At 31.5% G+C, this 22,245-nt stretch overlaps 2 protein-coding genes across 10 annotated transcripts in view; one reads left to right on the top strand and one right to left on the bottom strand.

Moving 5' to 3' along the window:
* Positions 1 to 22,245, bottom strand: part of LOC127710750 (glycosyltransferase 1 domain-containing protein 1-like) — an 801,321-nt gene that overhangs the window by 569,857 nt on the left and 209,219 nt on the right. The gene's annotated exons all lie outside the window — the stretch shown is intronic.
* Positions 1 to 22,245, top strand: part of LOC127710745 (protein CASP-like) — a 106,509-nt gene that overhangs the window by 76,119 nt on the left and 8,145 nt on the right. For 7 of the 9 annotated variants that reach the window (XM_052216697.1, XM_052216699.1, XM_052216700.1 and 4 more), the window contains one exon: positions 459 to 8,563. In XM_052216697.1, coding sequence (XP_052072657.1) covers positions 459 to 1,453 — 995 coding nt within the window. In that variant the 3' untranslated portion in view covers positions 1,454 to 8,563. Of the gene's footprint in view, positions 1 to 458; positions 8,564 to 18,140; positions 18,351 to 18,732; positions 18,840 to 21,886; positions 22,001 to 22,245 lie in introns of those variants that run through there. The other 2 variants (XM_052216704.1, XM_052216703.1) reach the window with 1 other exon arrangement.

Consider the following 22,245-nt stretch of genomic DNA (forward strand, 5'->3'; position numbering starts at 1 on the left):
CTTATATACAGTAGTTAAAAAGAAGTTATACATTGAGTCTTGTTTAAACCTGATCACTTTTGACTAAAGACTTTGCTAGTTTTTCTGTTACAAGAATTTGTATTGTTTGCACCAACACCAGAGATTGCTTCGGACAGGTTGCACTGTATTTAAGTTATGGTTAAGAAAAACCATTTGATTGCAATAATGTTAAAAAATATATTTATTTATTACTGTTAATTCAGAAATTTTTGTGTGCATTTATTATTGCAACAATTGACAAACATGTGAAATGCAAAATAATGATTTCAAAGTTTAAAATTTGAGAAAGCTTTTCTGTTGCATATTAAGCAGTAATGTTACCATTACAAAAATTTCTGAATACACAGTGTTGAATGTGATTTATGATATGTAAGTGCCATGCTTAATATATCATTTCATAAAAGAAGAATTATTAAGAGTTTGTTTTTCATTTGTAGCTCAACGTCGTCGTAGAAGTAGTATAGATGAAAGGTCATATGATTCATCCTCCATGCCAAAACGCCCTCGTGTATTCTTCACAGAAGAACAGAAAGATAAACTACGTCTAGCTTATAACCAGGATCCGTACCCAAATCAGGGAACAATAGAATCATTAGCTGCTGAGCTCAATGTTGGTGTCAAAACTGTTATAAACTGGTTCCATAATCACCGTATGAGAGCTAAGCAACAACAGCATATTGGCAGTATGCAGGTTGGATCTAATTTTGGAGATGGGAATTCCAGCAATCCAAATATAAAGTCAGAACCCAATGATGATATTTCAATGCATAGTGATATTTCAAGCTTATCTGATGACACAAATCACATGTCATCAAGTTTCCATGGAAACCAGCCTAACAATCAGTGGCTTTTTCCACAGTTTGAGCCAGCTGTCATGCAGAAAATTGCTCAGGAAAGGTCTCGTGAGCAACAAAATGGATGCTCAGAAGAATCTGGTAGTCAATCGTCAGAAAAAGAAGAAACCAAAGAAGCCCAAGATGATCTGGAAGATGAGGATGAGTCATCCTACCCTGTTTTTAATGAAATTGATGAGCATTCAAATGATGAAGATCAGAATCCGAATCAGAGTGAACCTTGTCAGAATATATCACCTGGTGTAAACAAACGCAAAAGGTCAAATCCAAAATATGTTTCTGAAGGGAGAGAACTAGACAAAACTAAAAATATGTATGGTGGCATGTTAAAAAGTTGTGTTTCCAAAGATGAAGGTGTCGAAATGGACGATGATGATGTTGAAAAAGAAAACGAGTTGGGAAATGTAGACCTAAACTACAAAGCTCAAAATGGCCAGCATTTAAACAAAATTGTGAAACTTCAAAAGGCGATAGATTCACCTGTTCAGGACTGGGATGAATTTGACAATGTTCCAAGTATTGAAAAATTAAAGAAGAATCTACAACATAGCCCACAGACTGGTACGTGGGAATTTTAAGTGCACATGTACTCGGAGAGTTAATGTTTTGCCTTCTACAAATGATATTATTGTGAAATTGTGACACAAATTATAAACACAATCATGGAAAACAGTATTTTATCCTGAAAGGGTAGCTTCTATATTTTTATATGAAAAAGTACATTTTTTATGTGTTTTTCCGTTTTTTGTCAATCATTGACAATGTGAGATACATTTGTTAAATTTGTGAATTTTTATGGCATATATATGTTAAAAACTTGTTGATGTATTTTTATTGTGAATTTTTCTCATTGTTCAATTTTATATATTTGATATTCATCATTTTCAAAAGATCATTTGACATCAGTTGCTTGGCAACAAATTAGAGTAGAAACATCATCTCAACCAAAGATCTCTAGTTGCCATGGAAGAATCATTTGTTTTCATTCACTTTGTTATTTGCTTTGTTTATGGATAGAATGGATGAAATCTTAGCTTTTTGTCATATTAGTTGCATTTCAGTTTATATTGATATAGACAATAAGATGCAAAAAAAATGGATGCCTGTCCAAAGTACAGTCATATTTTATTTGGAAATAGCTAGATGTTAACTTTGAATGACCACCCACAAACTATTGTAACTTTAACCTTGGCTATCTGTGACCTTTGTTTACACAATGTAAACATGAGGTGTCCTTTGGCTTTTGAAGTGTGTGTGTTTAAAGAACAGATCTCTACTGAGCATGGAAGTTGCAGTTGCAAACATTTATTCTGGAACAGAAAACAAGTGTAAATTGAACTGACAGTAATTGTTATGGTTCATAGCTAGGTGTATATAGAATTATTATATGTACAAAAGTGCTTGCTTCTTTATTATATATTATCAAGACACATTACTCCATATTTTTATATACCTTTATATATTCTGTTGAATCAAATATTTCTAATCCAAACATTTTAATCTTAAGTTTCTAGAGATCTAAGGACAAAATGTTTGAAGAAATTATCATGATTTTCATGATTATAGTCAAGTTTTACTAGCAAGATCGGAGCTTGCATGTTGAAAATCTAAAATTCAATGTCTGTTTTGTGAATCTAGCAGAAACCACAGAAAGATTATTCTGAATTAACTAGAAGGACTGAATAAGAAATATAGAAATGCTTTAGTGTCTACTGAAATTCAAGTATTCAACAGCCCAAAAAATCTGTTATTCCAAATTGTTATGATAAAAGAGCACATGTTAAAGCTTCAAAGAGAATATGTACAGGAAAGTAACTATGTTTACATTGTTAAAATGGGGTGATTTGGAAATGAGATGTGCTTTTAAGTTTTTGAAATTTTTGCTCATTTTAATGTTTATAAACATATGAGGCTCACAAAGGGTAAATTTAATTTTAAAAAATAGCTTTATGAGTTTATCTATTTAAAGAAAGTTAGATTTATTAGGTTGTATTAAGAAGCTTTGTTATGAATGTTTTTATTATTTTTATAATCTATACTACATGTTTATTTTGTTCTCGTACACAATACCAAACAGCTATGGTTACTGTGTTTGGATTCGTTACTATTTATTGATAAAGAATTAATATATTGCCAAAATTTTTAAAAAAAAGTATTAAAATATTCAGCAAACATTGAAACAACTGTGTTAAGGTAAGGTGAAAAAGTTAACTCATTTATTGTCTGTCAAGGGTCTTGAGGATTGGACTAAATAGGTTATTCCTCAGAAAAATAAATAAAAATTTAAAAAACATTTTTTTTAGTTGGGGACCATTTAATATGTTTCCTAAGAAAGGTGATGCCTGTTGACTGAACATTTGAATAAAAATACCTCTTTTATGATTACAAAAGGGTTCTGATTAGCTAATTTCATTCTAAAGTTTGGTTCAAAGTCTGAAATAGAAACTTAAGCATATTTGATGTTTTGATTCTTGCAAATTCATTAAATAACTCTTTAAGTTTGATAGTAAAATTAGGAAAAGCCAAGATCATTACTTTTTTTAATAGTTATTTTCCTTTCAAAAGGGGATGTAACTCTTAAACTTAATTATTTCATTCTTGACATTCCCAGAATTATAATTCATCACATTTTTCAACTTGAATGTCAAAGACAGGAAGGTATTAATTGCATTTATATCATACTCTCCAAATTATTGAAAATTGTTGGCATTATGAAAAAATTAAATAAATAGAAAAACTGTGGTTCTTTCTCTTTATATAAAATTTAATTTAAATGAAATAAACTTTCAGATTTTTAATGTGGAATTAAAAGGTTGTTTAAAAAGGTTTGGAATTTTTTATTTATTATATTTTGCTGGTTAGTAAAGATTGATAAGATATAAAAAAGAAAAAGTAATTATTCTGCAACAGAAATTAGTATATTATATACCAAATCTCATGTAAAGAAATATGCTCAAGGCTTTTGTATTTTTATTTTATTTGTGTCATATTTTTTTTGGTTGTCGATTTTATTTCGGTTGTTGATTACACTGCCAAGTAATAAATTTACGTAAATTTAGTTAACTACAAAAATCACCCTAATCGCTATTACTACTGTGTCCAACTGGAGTTTAAAAATAGATTGACTGACCGATAAGAATTTCTGAGAAAATTTAAAAGAGCCATAACATGTATAAGAAATGTATTAGGTCCTCCTGTACTTGAAATTCTCTATGGAGATTTTGAAAAGTTTGTAGGAATGAAATTTACCACTGGTCTAACAGCATTTATGTTGTATCAAATTGATTTTGAGGATAAAAACACTCTTTATTTAAGTATGCATGGAAATGTAACAGAATTTTAAATTCACTAAAACAAGACTTTTAATAGTTAGAAATATGTTTTGATTTTATATGAAGGCTTCCTTTTTGCTCGATGTGGCTAACCGATTTGAAATCTACAGGGGATGTCCATCCTGCTAGTCAAATACAGGTTTGGAATTTATTGCATTTATCTGCCCAATGAAATTTTGATGAAGAGTTCAGTGATTAGAGTATGTTGACTGTATATAGTCTACATTAAGTTTTTTGAAATGCAATATTTAAGCAAGAAAGGGTACATCTTGATGGCTTATAAAAGATAGAAGCAAAGGTTTTTAAACTCCAGGTGGACACGTAGACGAATAATTAAAACTTAAATCTTGTAAATATGGCTTCTGTTATATATCATGCTATTTAGAGTATAGCTTTAGAAAACAATTATATTTTAAGTATTATTATATTATTTTGATTGACACAAATTGATACATGATGTGTTCAGACTGTATATTATATCCAATTGCTCCATTACTTTAAAATTGTATATTCTACAAATTTTTGTTGATTTCGCTTCAATCACATGTTTTAAGGGTGGAATACTTTGTTCTATTTTTTACATTGGTTTAGGCTTTAGTAATTTGAGCTTTTTGCAATGGACGTTTTAAGCACTGAAATGTTTTCAAAATAATATGTATTAGGAAACAATCAGAATTTCCAGACTTTCCTGACTTAAAAATTCTGTTTTAAATCATGCAAATCTAGATATTTATGTAATTGACAAGTAAACAGTAGCTCTAGACCCTGATTTCTTTGGGCGTTGAAATAACAAAATACATTTCTTTGAGTCGCGTCTGTTCAGGAAATTTTCTGTTTTCATGGAATTTTTATTAAAATTGATAAAGAAAAATCCAAAACAATTTTTATGATGTATAGAATTTATTAACATGTATAAAGACTCTCAAATATATCTACACTTGCCAATCAGAATGCACAGACCTTTCTTATCAAAAACTTTCACAATGCAGGAGGTAGGCGTTGAAGCAAAAGAGTCTGTCTGTGAAGAAACTTTCTTGTGATTTAAAAACTCAAACGGTTACGAATGCGTGTTAAAATCATAATATTGATAATAACAACATGGCAAGGAAAATCTTTGGGATTCCAATTACCGTTTAAAAAAATATGTAAATTTGTTTAAAGTAAAAAGTCTGATTTGTTGATCTAGCCATATTAAATCTTTAATTTGATGTTAATCTTCTATTTCCACCATTTTTCAATAGTCATTTGACATAGAAATATTTCACCATTTGTTTTAACTTAGAGATTCTTTGTTACATATTTTAGTTGGTGCTGTGCACTTTGAATAATTAACTTCTACAGACAAGATGAAGGTTGTTATCAGCTGATTTTTCAGTTCTGGACAGGATTGTTTTTTGCTTTAATAAGCTGAGTTATATTTTTTGTTTTAGCTATAGAAGCATTTAAAGTGCCTAAAATTGATGATTTTTGTTAAGTTTTGTTTATTATTATTATTTTTTTGTACAGATTTTATGTGCAATATTGAATTATTTTGTGTTCGTAGTTTTAACAGTAGAGACATTTTTTTTGTTTATTCAGTGCTATATACGATGGAGAAAACATATTCATTGCACCGAAATCTTTATATGACACAAAATTACATATAAGAATATGTTTTACTTCATTTTATTACCTGCATCATTGCATTGTGAAATATTGATTTAAAATCAATAACTTTAAAAATACAATAGCTAACATTTTTTTTAAATGAAATTACCCTAAATAAATGGATTGATATTCAGAATTATATCTGCAAAATTTGATTCAAAATCACTGTGCAATACAGTTTATTTGTGTTCAATCAGTTTAATTTCTCTAATGCGTTACTTGTTTTCTCTAATGACTGTTTTTTTTTGTGCAATAAATGGCAATCTTTTTTTTTAAATGGTAGTAAAAGTGAGGTAGATTTATTTCTTAATTAAATTGAGTATGAATTTTATTTTAAAGTAAGAGCTTCAGAATTTTTCAGAAAGTTATAAATTTAATATTAAAATTTGATTTATAAAGAAAAAACACTTTTGTTTGAACTCCTTGTTTTGTTTAATTATTTGTAAATCCTAAAAATTGGACAAAAGCTTTAAAACAAAATTTGAAATCCAGCTTGTTGATTGTATATATTTTTGGACAATCATCTGAATTGATACTCCAAAAATGATATTGGTTGTCAAAATTAATAATCAAAACTGTAATTTAGTAAAAACATTGTTTTAGATTAGGTTTAGTTTAGAAAATAAATCAGATATTTGCCTTAAAATTAGAAAAAAATGATACATCAGATTGAAATGAAATCTTAAGCTTACATTTTATAAACATAAATAAAGTACACATAAATAATTATGAATCATAAAAATCTTATCGGATAAAGGTGTTGAGAAAGAAAGTTCAACTATAGTTTTCTTTTACTTTTGTCCATAAATTTAAAGCCATATCCTACCATGGGATTTTTTTTTATAAACAAGTTCAATTTGTAACCAGAAAAAGTTTCATTATTTCTATAACCAGACATTTTGCAAAAGTGAAACAGCATAATTTTGTTTTCAGCATTTTCCTATTAATCCTTTACTGATAAAAATTAAGATATTCAAGGAATATTTTGTGTATTTTCCCCATTTCTGTTTATATCAGATTGTTTATTTATGTCTACCTAACTGAAAAGCTGGCTTTATAAGGTTGTTACATGTAATGTAAGGATCTACTAATACTATACCGTGTGACTTTGTTAGCAGTAATCATTGTTACAAAAATGTTCATTTCGGTTGGAGAAAAGTGAATTTAAAATGCAAATTAATTGTATAGGACTGTTATTTCATCTTCATGTTTTAGGCATTTTTGCTTTACATTTCCATGTATGTAGAACATCAACCAGTTATATATTTGTAGCACATCACATTTATGTTTATGTGTTACATAGAAAAAAGATATTCTTATGTGGTGCATCAAACATATATATATTTGTGGAACATCACATATTTATGTTTAGGTGTTACACATAAAAAAATAATATTTATGTGGTGCATCGAACATATGTATTTGTGTCGAACATCAATGTTAAATGCATTTATATAATTGGAAATGTTCAACTGTATAAACTACTTTTCAACTTAGAGCATTAAATTGCTGTGAAGGACATTAAACACCCTCAACCAACCTATTGTAGAAAATAATTAGATACTATCTCAAGGTAGATGGCATCTGTTGACATATTTTGATAAAATAAAATGGTTGCTGCACACAAAGACCACATGACTGACTATCATATGTGTTTTTTTCTGTGTCAATACACAAAATGAAATAAATCTGTATATTTGTTGAATATATAATATACATATATCTTAAAAAGTATTTTTGCACATATATGTGTTCAGTTGCACGAAATCAACATTTAATCTCATCAAATCATTTTATAACATAAATCATTCACGTCAGTTGTTAATGCTACAATTTTTTGTTATGCAGTTGTATTTTTGTAATATTTTATTTTAACTATTTTACATAATCAAGATATTTACTTTTTACTGCCTGAATATATGCTGATTTGTATTGTGAAGAAAGAAGGGAGATAACTTCTTTGAATTCTTATGAATGTTTTGAAAAGGGAAGACATGGAAAAAAAATGAATTGTAGGTTGTACAAACAATATCAATTGACTATTAGACTGAAATATTTGGTAAAGCTCTTTGTTGCTGCCATTAGAAGAATGTCAACATAGAAAGACTCTACAGTTGAGTTAATTGATATTCACCTAGAACAACCTTCCTTTAAGAGGTTTGGCATTTATAACCTCTTTTTTGGTACTGTGTAGCAAGGGAGGTAATACATATGTTAAAAGGAGGGTATTTCATATATAGAAAAATAAATGAAAACAACATCCTGTTCCCCTAAGTTGTTTGATATGAGAACTGAAACAATTTCATAAATATCTTACACTTAAAAGACATTTGTATGATATTAAAACAATTCATGAAGCATTTGTAGGTGTGTATAATTGTATGTGAGCAATTGTAAGTAAAATGCATATTATTTTAACAGCTTTAACTTATCTGCTTCATTTCACAGAAATGTTTTATAAAACCACACTTAATAAGAACTAATAAAATGTTCATATGACACAGATTATATATTCCATAATCACACAAATGTTTATTCTGAATTAAAAATAACATTATCAGAAAAGAATTTACTTCAAACAGATTGTATTACATCTAGTCTTTTTAACTATAACAGTGCATTTATATTTTTGTTCAGGTAATATATAATTGCATTACTGTTGATTAACAATATAGGTGCTTTAATATTGAATAAATCTTTCTATATATACTTGTATTAGTTGTTTGTTTATTTGTTGGTATTTAGAAAAGTTAATATGGAAACTAGAACAGTGAGTAAAATCACAAAAAGGTCGACCTTGTCACCCAACTTTGAATATCTTCCCCTTAACAGTTAGATTAGGATTATATACCTTTAAGCACATGCTCAGGTTGTGATCTAAAGTTTCATCAATATCCTCATTGGCGGATCCAGGGGGAGGGTTCCGGGGGTTGGAACCCCCCTTTTTTTTGGACGATCAATGCTTTTGAATGGGGACATATAGTTGGAAACCCCCCTTTATCCTGGGTTGGGAACCGTCCCTTTTGAAAATGGCTGTATCCGCCCCTGATCCTTATAGTCATTGAGAAGGAGTTGTGTTTATGGATGGACATGGTGATTCCAATACACCCTAAGGTTTGTTTGCTAGGGTTAGATATAGAAATGTAGGTTTATCTTCTACAAAACAGGAAACTTGAAATCAAGTTAATCAAAACAAAGAAACTTCTTGATTGTTCAAGCCCCGACTATAAACTAAAATTCAAATTCATTGTTTCAGAATTTAAAGGACTACGTTTCAGGTTATTTTCATTGATTATAACCAAAAAAAAGAAAGTAGCTTCAGGTCATTGGCGGAACTTCATTGTTTAGTACATTTAATCCATCAAAATGATCTGGTGTATGCCTGTGAAAAATATACTCAAAATACACCCATAAATTTTGAAATAAAAAGATATCAACAGTTATAACCATGATGTTAAAAATTTATTGCTTTCAAATTGATTGAAATTAATCAGATGAAATGTAAGTTTGACTATCAAATGAAGCTCCTAACAATCTTTATAGTGATACTCTTCCCGCTCCCAATGTTTGTAGATTTGTAATTAAATTGTAGGAAAATCACATGGTAAGTAATCTCTAAATTTTTATGAAAACCAAGAATAAAAGGGACAATTTCAATATGCTTAATGCTTTATTTTCACTACTTCTTCTTGCTGTTAAAATTCATGCAGTTGGTTTTTGTCAATTTCCTGAATACCACTAAACTAAATATATGCTGGAACTATTATACTATTTATACTAATAGTATAATAGTCCCAGATACAAGTTGTCACAGGTTTGTGATCTTGTATGTGTACCATGTTTTGTAGAATGGTTATAGTAACTTTGTCATTTGTAATATTCTTGTAAGCAGTATGCACCCAGGATTCTAGTCTTGTATCCAATTATGAGAATCTAAGATTTTTATACTATTACCTAATAAGTCTTTGAAGAAAGGATTGTAATACAAATCTGCCACAACCTGTCCATTATTACTTCACACAAAATATCAGTCCAAAACAATTACTGAACACCTGAGATTCATACATTTCATATGTAAATGCCATTGGTAGATTGTGGTTCTTTGTCTAGTGGCATGTTTAGCTCAGGGGTGTTTAGCTGATCAAATTGATGGGTTTACACTTTTTTATACAGCACTACATACTCTAGCACCTTTTTAAACCAAAACCGAACAGTTATTACACTTTCCACTTCGATGAACTATATAAAGTCCACTGTGGGTTTGACAAATTGAGGTTTTGTTTTTATGCGAATTAAATGAATTTTTATGATGATTTTTGGCATGATATTAATGACTTTTCAAACTTGTCAGGCGTAACTTGTCATAATTTTACACGTATGAATTCATTAAAAAACCAAATTAAATCATTAGGCTAATAAATGTCTTTATAATAAATTGTCAGTATGAAAGTGACAATCTATAAAATCTTAACAGTCACAATAAACAATAAAAGGTTCAGAGGTCAAGGTGTCCACCTGTACTTAGGATCGTCACAAAAATACTATTTTGATGAAGGAATTAAAACCTTGTATTGGTATTTTCTTCTTTTCTTAAAAAATCCTAGTATTAATTAGATCTGACAAGCAGCTTATAAGATAAAACACTTTATTTGCTTCCTAAGGCACCAACCATTAATCTTTTTCGGGGCCAATTTTTTTTTTTCTCGAGACCATTTTATTATTTTAAATAAAAAATACAAATTATTGTTTAATATACAGGAAGATTTTTTTTAAATCAATGTTATTTTTACCAGAAACACTTCTCTTCATCAAAAAAAATTTTCAAAGAATTTTCAAATTAAAAAGATATTTAGAAAAAAGCTATGCAACCCCAACAAAGATGAAATTGGATGCCTAAATGACATCAGAAACCATTTAATTTGCAAAGAATATTTTCTCATCTGTCTTTGATCAGAGCCACCTCTGCTTTATCAAAACATTTTAAACAATTAAATGTTCACCATGCTTAGATGATGATAAGAACATTAAAACAGCATAAAAATCTTGAACAATGGGTTTTTTTTAATCATACCATTGCTTCACGTAAAATTGGTTCCATCGTTTTGAATATTCATGAACTAGTTGCCACTGGACATAAAGGTTAAGCCAATAGTAATTAACCAATCATTTAACTGTTCCTATAAATACATGAACTTGATTCCAGTAGGAATACACGATATCAGACAGCACCTGTTAATGAGGTTTGAAGTACCCAATTGTTAGATACCAGTAAACTTCGGTTAACCTGCAAAAATGTCTTCGTTTTCCTTGGGATTTGTTGGTCATACATTATTCTGTTGATTTTTGCCATCTTAATCTTCCTTGTAACCAGTAAGCTCAATACTCTTTATGTGTGCTCTCTTTACGATAGTAAGGGTAATGTATGTTTGTTCATTTGTTCGTCCGTCCGTTATTACGTCCGTTCGTCCGCTATCCCGTCCGTCCGTCTGTTCGTCAATTCATCCTTAAGGTATCAGGTTTAATTAAGGTAGTTAACGATGAAGTCTTGGTCACACGTGTGCTACGTGTATAGTAATGTCAGCATAAATTTGAAACTTGGTACACATATTAAGAATGATGTGCACTTTTATGTTTATATTCCACCTTACAGTTTTGACCCTGAACTATAGTTCACTTAGCATTGAAATGTGATAGTGTAAGTGGAGTTACTCCGAGCACGCTTTCAAAATATACTTGTTTTTTTCTGATGTACTTATCTGGTTAAACCAGCCAAAAATGCTGTTCATCTTATTTTACATTTATAAGTGAATCATGTCATATGTACTCCACTGTAAAAAAAATAATGGGTGTTGATTGAATTTCACAAAACTAGTTTCATCCGCCTATGTGTCTGTCCCTCGCCAGGAAACTCATGCCTCCTTGTTTTATCTGTACTTTGCCTGATAGAAATTAAGATTAAGAACCACATCATGGGTATCCATGCATAGAGGGTCGTGGTTCATCATTGAAGCATGCGGTGACAGCTGTTTTGATTTATCATTTGCAGAGCTATATCTCTTTAAAATGATTTCTTGACATCAATAAAATAGCAAAACTGATGAGCTAGCTCATGTCTGATTTTGTTTAGATATTAAAGACGGCGGTCTTAAATAATATTGGTAACGGCGTCAAATTCTTGTTAATTCGAGTGCCTACCCACCAGCCTATCTATTTATCTGGTTAAGTACAGAGATTGATAATACCTCTCCAACTGAAGCACCACGGCAAGATAATCATTCAGTGGCTTTGGTATTTTGATGCATTTCTTTTCTTACTATGCATGTTAAAAGCAGGTGTTTGGTATAAAACAAATAACATTGAATCACGGATAAACATTACAAATCGCATTCCGCGATTTAAACAGTTTTGGATTTATACAAAAAAAAATTATTATAAATCAGCAAATAAAGCAGTACTAGTACTATACATGTACCGTAGTTAAAACAAGGGGGCAAAAAGCAGGAGTTTTGGTTTAAATTTAAAACTAAGCATTAAAACGCTGATAAGCATAGCCATTAAAACAGTTTTAGTTTTATAAAAAGATATAATAAATCTATATCAGCAAAATTTCAAGGTAGTGGTCTTGTTGCTACGAATACGCTTCTTTTGGTTTGGCTTCCTTGCGGTGGTTGGTGTTTTAGGAATCTTTAATATTCCGTCAGATGATTCCACAAAATTGTCTCTCGGTTTGCTTAGATTCATAAACTTTCTGAAAATGGCGTCCTTTTCTATTGCACATTTCGGCGACCATACCACTTCTGCTACTTGAAGTTTTTTAGCCCAAGGAGCCAACGCATAGTTCCCCTGGTCATGTAATGCTCGGCGTATATCTCGATATTGTAATTGAACAATTTTGTGTAGTTTGTCTATAAGGTCCGGGAGCTTAACGGCTTTCCAATTTGTCGATAGTTTTAAAATATTATTCATGAATTTGCATGAATTGTTCTTCCAGTTAATTGGGGCAATGTCTTTTTGTGTCGGTTCCCAGACATAGCTCTTCAGAGATGATGTATTACTGCTAAAATAACGTTGAAACACGGGAACACTGTGCTCATACTTCGCTTCCAACTCCATTACCTTTAGGTTTATATTTACTTACTTACTTATATACAATTTTGAAATCTAAAATGTAAAAGCGCAACAACACTATCTACACACTTTAGCATCGTACATATCCCCCTTTATATAAAGGACAAAACAAGCAATGATCATTTTTTTTTTATTCAGGAAAACATTTATTGTTATAAAATATTATTATTTTATTCACCCGGGCGCTTTTTTCTTTTTCTTCCGGGGCGCTTTTTCTTTTCCCCGGGTGCTTTTTCTTTTCCCGGGCGCTTTTTAGTAGGACCGCTTTTATTGGTCTATATTTACACTACATAGAAAATCATAGCTTTCATAAAATTTATTTTTATTTCCCAACATCTATAATGACTGCACGTAGTATCCGTGACACCGTTCAAACAATGCATAGAAAAACACGCAATGATTTGATTTATGGTTGAAGCATGACAATTCAATGTTTCTTTTTGTAATTTTATAAGTGTATAAAAGCGTTGAACATGCGCACATTTCTAGTATGAAGCGTTTCCGCGCTTCCAAAAATGTGATTCGGTCAACGCTTTTACACCCAAATAAAATAACAAAAAGAAGCAATCAATTTTCATTAGTAAATGTAAATACACAGATTGTCAAACTTGACGTTATGGTTTTTTTTTTTGGTCTTTTCCTTCAAATCAAACGTAGTATGCGAGGTTTGAGGTTCAAGTTTAACTTTACTCTTGATTATTGTAGTCTTCAAATTTCAAACTTCTATCTAAATTTAAATATATGAAGGATGATTGCCAATGAGACACCAAGGGTTGACATGGGTATAGTCATACCTTTGTCAAATTATTTGGCTGTGCGGGATGTATAAATACGCAGCACCCTTCGGTCAGAATGGGAACGTTTTCCGATACCTCACGTAGCGGCAGTGCTACGCTCTCTGTACGCTATAAACCCTTGCAACAAAATTTCTGTGCCTATCCAATATACCTCATTTCCAGTGGCAATCCAAATTTCCCGCCCTTCGTCCCGGTCGACCCCTATAACATGACATCCATATTGAATTAATTGTTAACTTGTTCTCGTCCTGAACATGCATGAACTATTTGCAACTGGATGTCAAGCAAATAACAATTAACCAAGCCAATGAGACAACTATTTATGGCAAAGTTCAGAGGACAAGAAAGTAAACAGAAAAAAATGTAACAATGAACAAAACCACTGTGGCATAGAAAGCTATTAAAGTCCAGAGAACAAAACTTGAACCAATTCAAAAGAGAAAGCTTAGGGTCTGATTTAAGCAACCAACGACAACCAGTGGACTACAGGCTGCGGGAGGTTTTATCATCATGTTGTATTCAAGTCATAAGGTCTATCGATGTACAATCCTTTACACTTCTTCTGTGTTGTTTTATAGATTGTTTTTTTTTTTTTTGCAATAATCTGTATCACTAGCCTGTCAAGACTGATGTTGTGAGTTCGAACCCTGCCAGTTGCAGGTGCGTTTAACTCCGATCATAATTGACTTAGTTTGCCAGTTTTTCTGTTGATTGTCGGTGATTTTCTCCGGGCATACCGGCTTCCTCAACCAATAAAAACTGGCGCAAAAGATATAGCCAAGAGTGCCCAAAGTGGCGTTAAACACCAACAATCAATCAATCTTCTTGCAACATTACTTTTTATAAAAGGAACATATTTTTAAAACATAATCCAAACATATATAATATCTTTTTCCATCCTTTGGTGGAAAAAAAACATCAGTTTTACTTCATACATTTAATGTATTTTCCAGTTACAATTAATGTACTATCTGTTTTGTGTAAACACCCAAAGGCAATGGATGCTATTAAAATATATTATACATTATATCATAGAAAGTATCATTAAATTATGTATTCTGGATTGGCAAAAAACAATCACACATTAATAACACATGCTTAACTGTCACATCGAGTCAAGCATAAGGATTGTACAATTGTGTAAATTGTCAATTGTTTTGTCAGTTCAGCTTGTGATATAGTATACCAGGTGTGGAATGATCCTGAAGGGTTATAATGGACAGATCTTAGTGACGTGTTTGTAATACAACTTGATTTTACTGTTCAATATTGTCTGACCGAAGAAAGGTGTAGAATTATAAACACGTAGAATTTAAATCAAACGTCTGTGACAAGTGATCTTTTATGTCTATATTATGTTGTACTGTTTCTTGCTGTACTCCCTTTTTGGTCGTTTAAATAGTACATTAATAAAATCGGTATGGTGTCCAGTTTGTTTGATTGCTTACATGGTATATAAGTTTAACCATTTGTGGGTAGTTCCTTTGAACAAAAGCTAGACATAGCGATGCTATATTCCGTCTGCGTCGTCGGCTTCGTCAACATTTAAATTCAGTCTGGAGTTAACGTTGTTTTCAGACATAAATGCCAAACCTTCATAGAATTTATTGAAATGTGAGCAGAAACTTTTTCATGATCAAACGACACACGATTTACAGCATTAACTGAACAAATTTAACAGTACCAGATGCGCATTTAGACAATAAATGTCACTTCAGTGATGATCGAGGCCAATATATTTAAAAATCAAAAACTGTTTTTGATAAAACCAAAACGGACACAAAGTAAAGACAAAACTGGGCAAGAAATGAGAGCTTTGCATGAGGGAGATATAATTTTCAATTTAAGATAACTCCCAAAATTTTGTAACAGCATATTTCAATAACATAATATCCGTATTTGCATGCTAGTACCGAAGTATATAAATCTTAAATCCAATGCCTTTTTCATATAACATAATACTAAAGTATGAAGAGAATTTGTTTTGATTTTTTTCATATTTCCGTATTTTCCTGATTAATTGACGTAGTTCTTTTGCATTTGAAATTAAGATACATTAAGGTTAACGTTTTTGGGACAACAATAACGTCAAACCTCCATAGAATTTTACAAAACACGGACTACTGCTTCTCCATGATCAACAGACCGTATCCATAGCAAAAATGTAAAAATGCATGAAATTAATTTTTTCATATTTAACTGGTTTTCATATGAAACTTTGACGGACGCTTTTTATGCCCGCCCCGGCGGAGGGGGCATTGAGTTGTACCCTTGTCAGTCTGTACGTCCGTCCGTACGTCCCAAAGTTGGTTTCCGTTCTCTAACTTAAGTTTCCCTCAGCCAAATTGTAAGAAACTTATACACAATGCTTATTACCACAAAACACAGATCACTTTTGAATTTTGGTGGCGTCACTTTAACCGTTCTAGAGTTATGTCCCTTTTCAAATAGAAAAAATGCTGAATTTTTCGTTTCCATTCTCTAACTTTAGTTTGCCTCAACCAAATATTATGAAACTTATACACAATGCTTATTACCACAAAATACAGATCAAGTTTGAATTTTTGTGGTGTCTCTTTAACCGTTCTAGAGTTATGCCCCTTTACAAATGGAAAAATTGCTGAATTTTTCGTTTCCGTTCTCTAACTTAACTTAGCCTCAACCAAATGTTATGAAACTTACACACAATGCTTATTACTACAAAATACAGACCAAGTTTGAATTTTGGTGGTGTTACTTTTACTGTTCCAGAGTTATGCCCCTTTATAAATGGAAAAACATGCTGATTTTTTCGTTTCCGTTCTCTAACTTAAGTTTGCCTCAACTAAATTTATGAGACTTATACACAATACTTATTACAACAAAAATCAGATCAAGTACACATTTGGGTAGCGTCACTTTTACCGTTCTTCAGTTATGTCCCTTTATAACTTTATATGATATGCAAGCGGGGGCATCATCTGTGTCCCATGGACACATTCCCCATTTATTATTAATTAAGACATAAGATCTGAAGCAACGTTTTGATAACGGGTTTTTTTTTTTTTTTTATTTTAAAGAATTTACTGATAACTGGACTGAGTTTTGTTTAGTTAGCATTTATATACAGTCTGGGGCTATTTCTATTTTTATACATAAAAGACTTTTTGAAATCTTTATGGAATGTTACAGAACTTGGACAGAAGCCTCATAAAAAAAAAACAACTCAAGGAAAAAATTCTTTTTATTTTTTTTACTTTTTAATGATAAGTGAACTTAGTTTTTTGGCAGTCATCATTTATTTTCTGAAGTAAATCCTAAATACTGCATGCATGGAGAATAAAAAGGTATATAGTACCAGTTTATTAGACTGGTATACTCTTGTTTTTCCATACATTTGGTCCCCTGTGAAAACAGCATTAAGAGAAATCTTAAAGAACTTGATGTAAAACGAACGTTTTCCTTAAATTTTGACATACTTTTGTCTCATGATATACAGAATGATAAAATAAATGACCCTGTCTGTAGAAATCTCATGCTACATAAAATTTTACATAATCTTACATAATTTTCTTCATTATTTATATTTGTCATATTTTCATTAATTATTATACTTTTATTTCACTTTAGGACATATTTGTTAAATTTTGTAGTTTTTCATTCGTAATTGATAAATTGTGTCTTGTTTCATCAAATGATTCTATGTATCATTATTATATATTTAAGAGATATTTCTGGTATTTTTTTTCAAATTATGACATATAATAAATAAAGTTCTTTCTGTTTCGTCATTTATTTTGTTAAATAAAAGATTTGTTCTAAATCCAAGACACTATCCTTTACAATAGGCAGTGGTCAAATCATAACTACCACCATCTTGAAGGACCCATGTACATCATTTTTTAAAGCATGGTTCCTTCTGATTAAACTCACTATTCAATTGATTATAATGTTGAAATTCTAAAACGTTTTTTGTCTATTTATGACTTGATGAAATGCAAAAAAAGGACTTGTTTGGTCAGGGTCCTTTACTTACCTGTTACAAATTATAAAATAAAAAAAAAGGGAAAATGGGTCACCAAAGTTGAAATCGGGGACAACCACTGAAAAAGTGAATGTAGGATAGGGGCTAATATTTTTGCTTTGCAACCTACAGGCCATTTGCTATACAACTAATGTCTTTTAACGTCCGTATTATGACCGGACGTGGCTGCGTATACATCCTGCACTGCAAAACGGACAAATTTCTTTAGCATGAGTTTTACTGCCAGACGGAAGTTTAAATGGCCATAATCAAATGGCTACAATCAACTGTAGGAACCCTTACATTTGGAAAAAAAAGTCTTGTTAAACTGATATGAAATTTTCGTTGTCAATTTCAGATAAATATAAGAATCTGCAGGTTGAATACCAAGAAGCAGTTAAAACAGCACAAGAGCAGAAACAATTGATTACCCAACTGGAAGAAGATCTTAGAAGTGTCAATGCTTTGTCGTCCATGTTTAGAGGTACACCAGAAGGACAGAATGTACTGACACCTGGTGGTGAGGCTGAAATGGTGGCAGAGGTAGTGAAAGATGTCGCAGCCCCAGGTAAAGTGCAAGCAAGAAAACTAAGTGAAACTACAATATTATTCCACAAAAATGACTGTATACGTATATATATATGCTTGTACTGTAAATGCTTTATCATTATAGTAATGAAAATGATATACTTAGTCCGTATAATTAATGCTATACTGTATTAAAAAAAAAATCATTTGCTTGATTATGCTTATTTATCTCATTTGTCTGATTATGTGTCGCTATAAACAAATATAAAAAAAATATGAAAAAAACTACAATATTATTGCTCTTCATGTTTGTGCACTTTGAACAAACAGAAGAAACGTTGTAAAACAGTTCACCATTTAAAGTAAGGGTGAAGAATCCAGCTTTAACAATTTGTTGCCATAATTATATTTCGACATTTCAGTTGCAATCACCATAGATCCTGCCAGCAAAACAGCTGCTGATTCCCTGTTGCCCATTATACAGAGCCAGCGAGAAAGGTATAGACTCAGAGCACAGGAGTTGGAAGCAGTAAGTATACTTTTATGGTACCAATGTCCGTATTGCTGTTCTTATATCTTATTTGTCTAATTGCAAAAAAGTTGTGATTTAGTCATGAGTTTGTTGGTCCCAGAGTTTATAATCATACAAGTAATCAATGTTTGAAATTGGATAGAATGTAGATCATATTTTTGATTATTCGTCTGCTGATGATTTAACTTATGCAACAATTAAATTTGAGACTCTCTCGGTCTAAACTAGCATATGGTGATACTGATTAATCTGTTCAATTGGTTTTGTAGTCAATCTTTTTTTAAGAACAATCGGGGGTTTTATTTTTTGTCTCGCATGCGACGAAAGTCGTGGAAAGGGAGACAAAGGGATTGCTTTTCCGACGACGGCTGCGGCGACGGCGTCAACAATTGTTAAGTTTTCTGCTTAAGTTAGTTTAATAGGAACTATTTGTGATAGATCATTGATATTTAATGTAAAGTTGCATTACTATCAGTACATATCAGTTTGATGACTTTTTTGAGGCCCTGCCCCCTAGGTCATGGTCCAGCAACTTAGAATTAGTTAGCAATTTTCAATGTTAAGTTTTCTGCTTAAGTTAGTTTGATAGGAAATACTTGTGATAGATCAATGATATGTAATGTAAAGTTGCACTACTATCAGTACCTAACAGTTTGACGACTATTTCGAGGCTCTCCCCTAGGTCATGGTTCAGTGACTTTGAATTAATTAGCAATTTTCAATGTTAAGTTTTCTGCTTAAGCTAGTTTGATAGGATCTACTTGTGATAGATCAATGATATTTTGTATGAAGTCGCATAGCTATTTGTACATATCAGGTTGATGACTATTTTGAGACCTGCCCCCCTAGGACATGGTCCAGACTGACTTTGAATTAGTTAGCAATTTTCAATGTTAAGTTTTCTGCTTAAGTTAGTTTGATAGGATCTACTTGTGATAGATCAATGATGTTTTGTATAAAGTCGCATTGCTATTTGTACATATCACGTTGATGACTATTTTGAGACCTGCCTCCTAGGGCATGGTCCAGACTGACTTTGAATTATTAAGCAATTTTCAATGTTAAGTTTTCTGCTTAAATAGTTTGGTAGGATCTACTTGTGATAGATCAATGATATTTATTATGAAGTTGCATTACTATCAGTTCATAACAGTTTGACGACTATTTTGAGGCCTTGTCCCCTAGGTCATGCTCCAGTGACTTTGAATTAATTAGCAATTTTTAATGTTAAGTTTTCTGCTTAAGTTAGTTTGATAGGAAATACTTGTGATATATCAATGCTATTTAATATAAAGTTGCATTACTATCAGTACATATCATTTTGATGACTATTTCGAGGCCCTACCCCATAGGTCATGGTCCAGTGACTTTGAATTAATTAGCAATTTTCAATGTTAAGTTTTCTGCTAAAGTTAGTATGAAGTTGCATTACTATCAGTTCATATCAGAATGACGACTATTTTAAGCCCTGCCTCCTAGGACATGGTCCAGACTGACTTTGAATTAATTAGCAATTTTCAGTGTTAAGTTTCCTGCTTAAGTCAGTTTGATCTGAACTATTTGTGATAGACCAATGATATTTCGTATAAAGTTGCATTACTATCAGTACACATCAGTACATTCTATACATTTTCAGGCCCTGCCTACTATAGATAATGGTCCAGCGACCGAATTAATAAATCATGTTGCTGTCAATCAGATATTCTTTTTCTGAATTTTATGCCCACAGGCGAGACATATCTCTGTGTCAACAGTTTATTTGCTAGTACCTCTTCCAGAACACATGAGATAACCCCAATTTTTGGTGGGGTTCGTGTTGCTCCGTTTTTAGTTTTTTATGTTGTGTTTTATGTACTGTTGTTTGTCTTTTTGTCTTTTTCGTTTTTCATCATGACGTTGTCAGTTTTTTTCGACTAATGAGTTTGAATGTTCCTTTGGCATCTATCACCTCTCTTTGGCATAAACAAAAAAATCGCAAATTATATACTTTTTATTTTGATTTGCATATAAATGTTTTCATCAGCAAATTGAAAAATAAAACTGTTTGATTAGGAAAGCATGCCGCAAGCAGTAAAAAGAGGCGGAAGACATCAAGGTGACATACAAAACTCATAAATGAAAGTAAAAGTGACAACACAAGGGCAAAAAAGGTAAAACAACGAGAAGACGAACAAGTACACAAAACACAACAACTAAAGACTGAGCAACACGAACCCCACCAACAACTGGGGATGGACTCATGTCCTACAGAACTGTAAACAGTTGATTTTGTCAGTTTTTAGCCTTCCCCTTTTTGAATTTACCTTGGAGTATGGAATTTTTGTTAAACTTTTCTTCATGATCCACATGTGCACCCGGCATGATGCTCAAACAATTACAAATCCGTTGATAAGTCTCATTCGGGGATTTCACAATCGAGGAAAAGAGGACAGGATTGTGGTTACCACAATTATAACATATCCGTGGTTATCTGTGAAACAGCTATTCATTAACGGTCAACCAACTCCTGATAGCGTCTATAAAACCGTCGAAAGGATGATTTGAACTCTACACCTTGGAACCCTTAGTTTGATAGCATCATTGTAAGCAGTAACCCTCTTTCAAGGAAATCATAATAGGAAATGTATGCTCAGGAATGTCGCATCAACTGTGAGATATATACTTCATATGCAGGCGCTGCTGGAATGTTGCTACATAGAAATATAAAGTTCACAATTTGGAAGGTGAAATCTTTTTTTTTCGTAAAGTTTTGTTCTCAACCGACCATCGTTATAAATTTCTAGATTTAAGTCAACATATAAGGCAGACTTAACTGTATCTGTTGTATTCCTGATTTCAAGTTTAATGGGATAGATGCGTTCAACATATTGAAAGTAAGTGTACAACAACAAATTAGAAGCATTTAAGGTTTTTTTTTTGATACTTGATATTTCAAAGTGGAAGTAAATCTAAAGTTTTTCCTTCTTTAAATTTCTTCCAAACTTTAGTTAGTATTAAGTTATTGAGGGACAGGTTCATTAGTTACGTTTATAAAATATTTTCAGCAAACCCTTGGTCAGCAACAGCAAGTATCATTACTCCAGAATGAAATTGATAAGCTGAGGTCCGATAATGTGAAGTTGTATGAGAAAATTCGATTCCTACAGAGCTACCCACAGGTAAGGTTCTATATCAATATGTAGAAGTTCAAAGTAAAGTATGGAATTTACTCCGACTTTGTTTGTTTGACACGTATCATGTTATTTTATTGAAATAAAGTTCAAGTTCATATCAAATTTTGTGATAATTAAATTCTCTTGTGTCAGTACACTTTTGCTTGTTGGTTATTTTAGAAACATAATGAATTGGATCGGTATTTGTATTGCTGAAGATGATGAAAATATGTATTTTCAATTGATTATTT

Source organism: Mytilus californianus, unplaced genomic scaffold, assembly GCF_021869535.1.
Source record: "Mytilus californianus isolate M0D057914Y unplaced genomic scaffold, xbMytCali1.0.p SCAF_8, whole genome shotgun sequence".
NCBI classification, from domain to species: domain Eukaryota; kingdom Metazoa; phylum Mollusca; class Bivalvia; order Mytilida; family Mytilidae; genus Mytilus; species Mytilus californianus.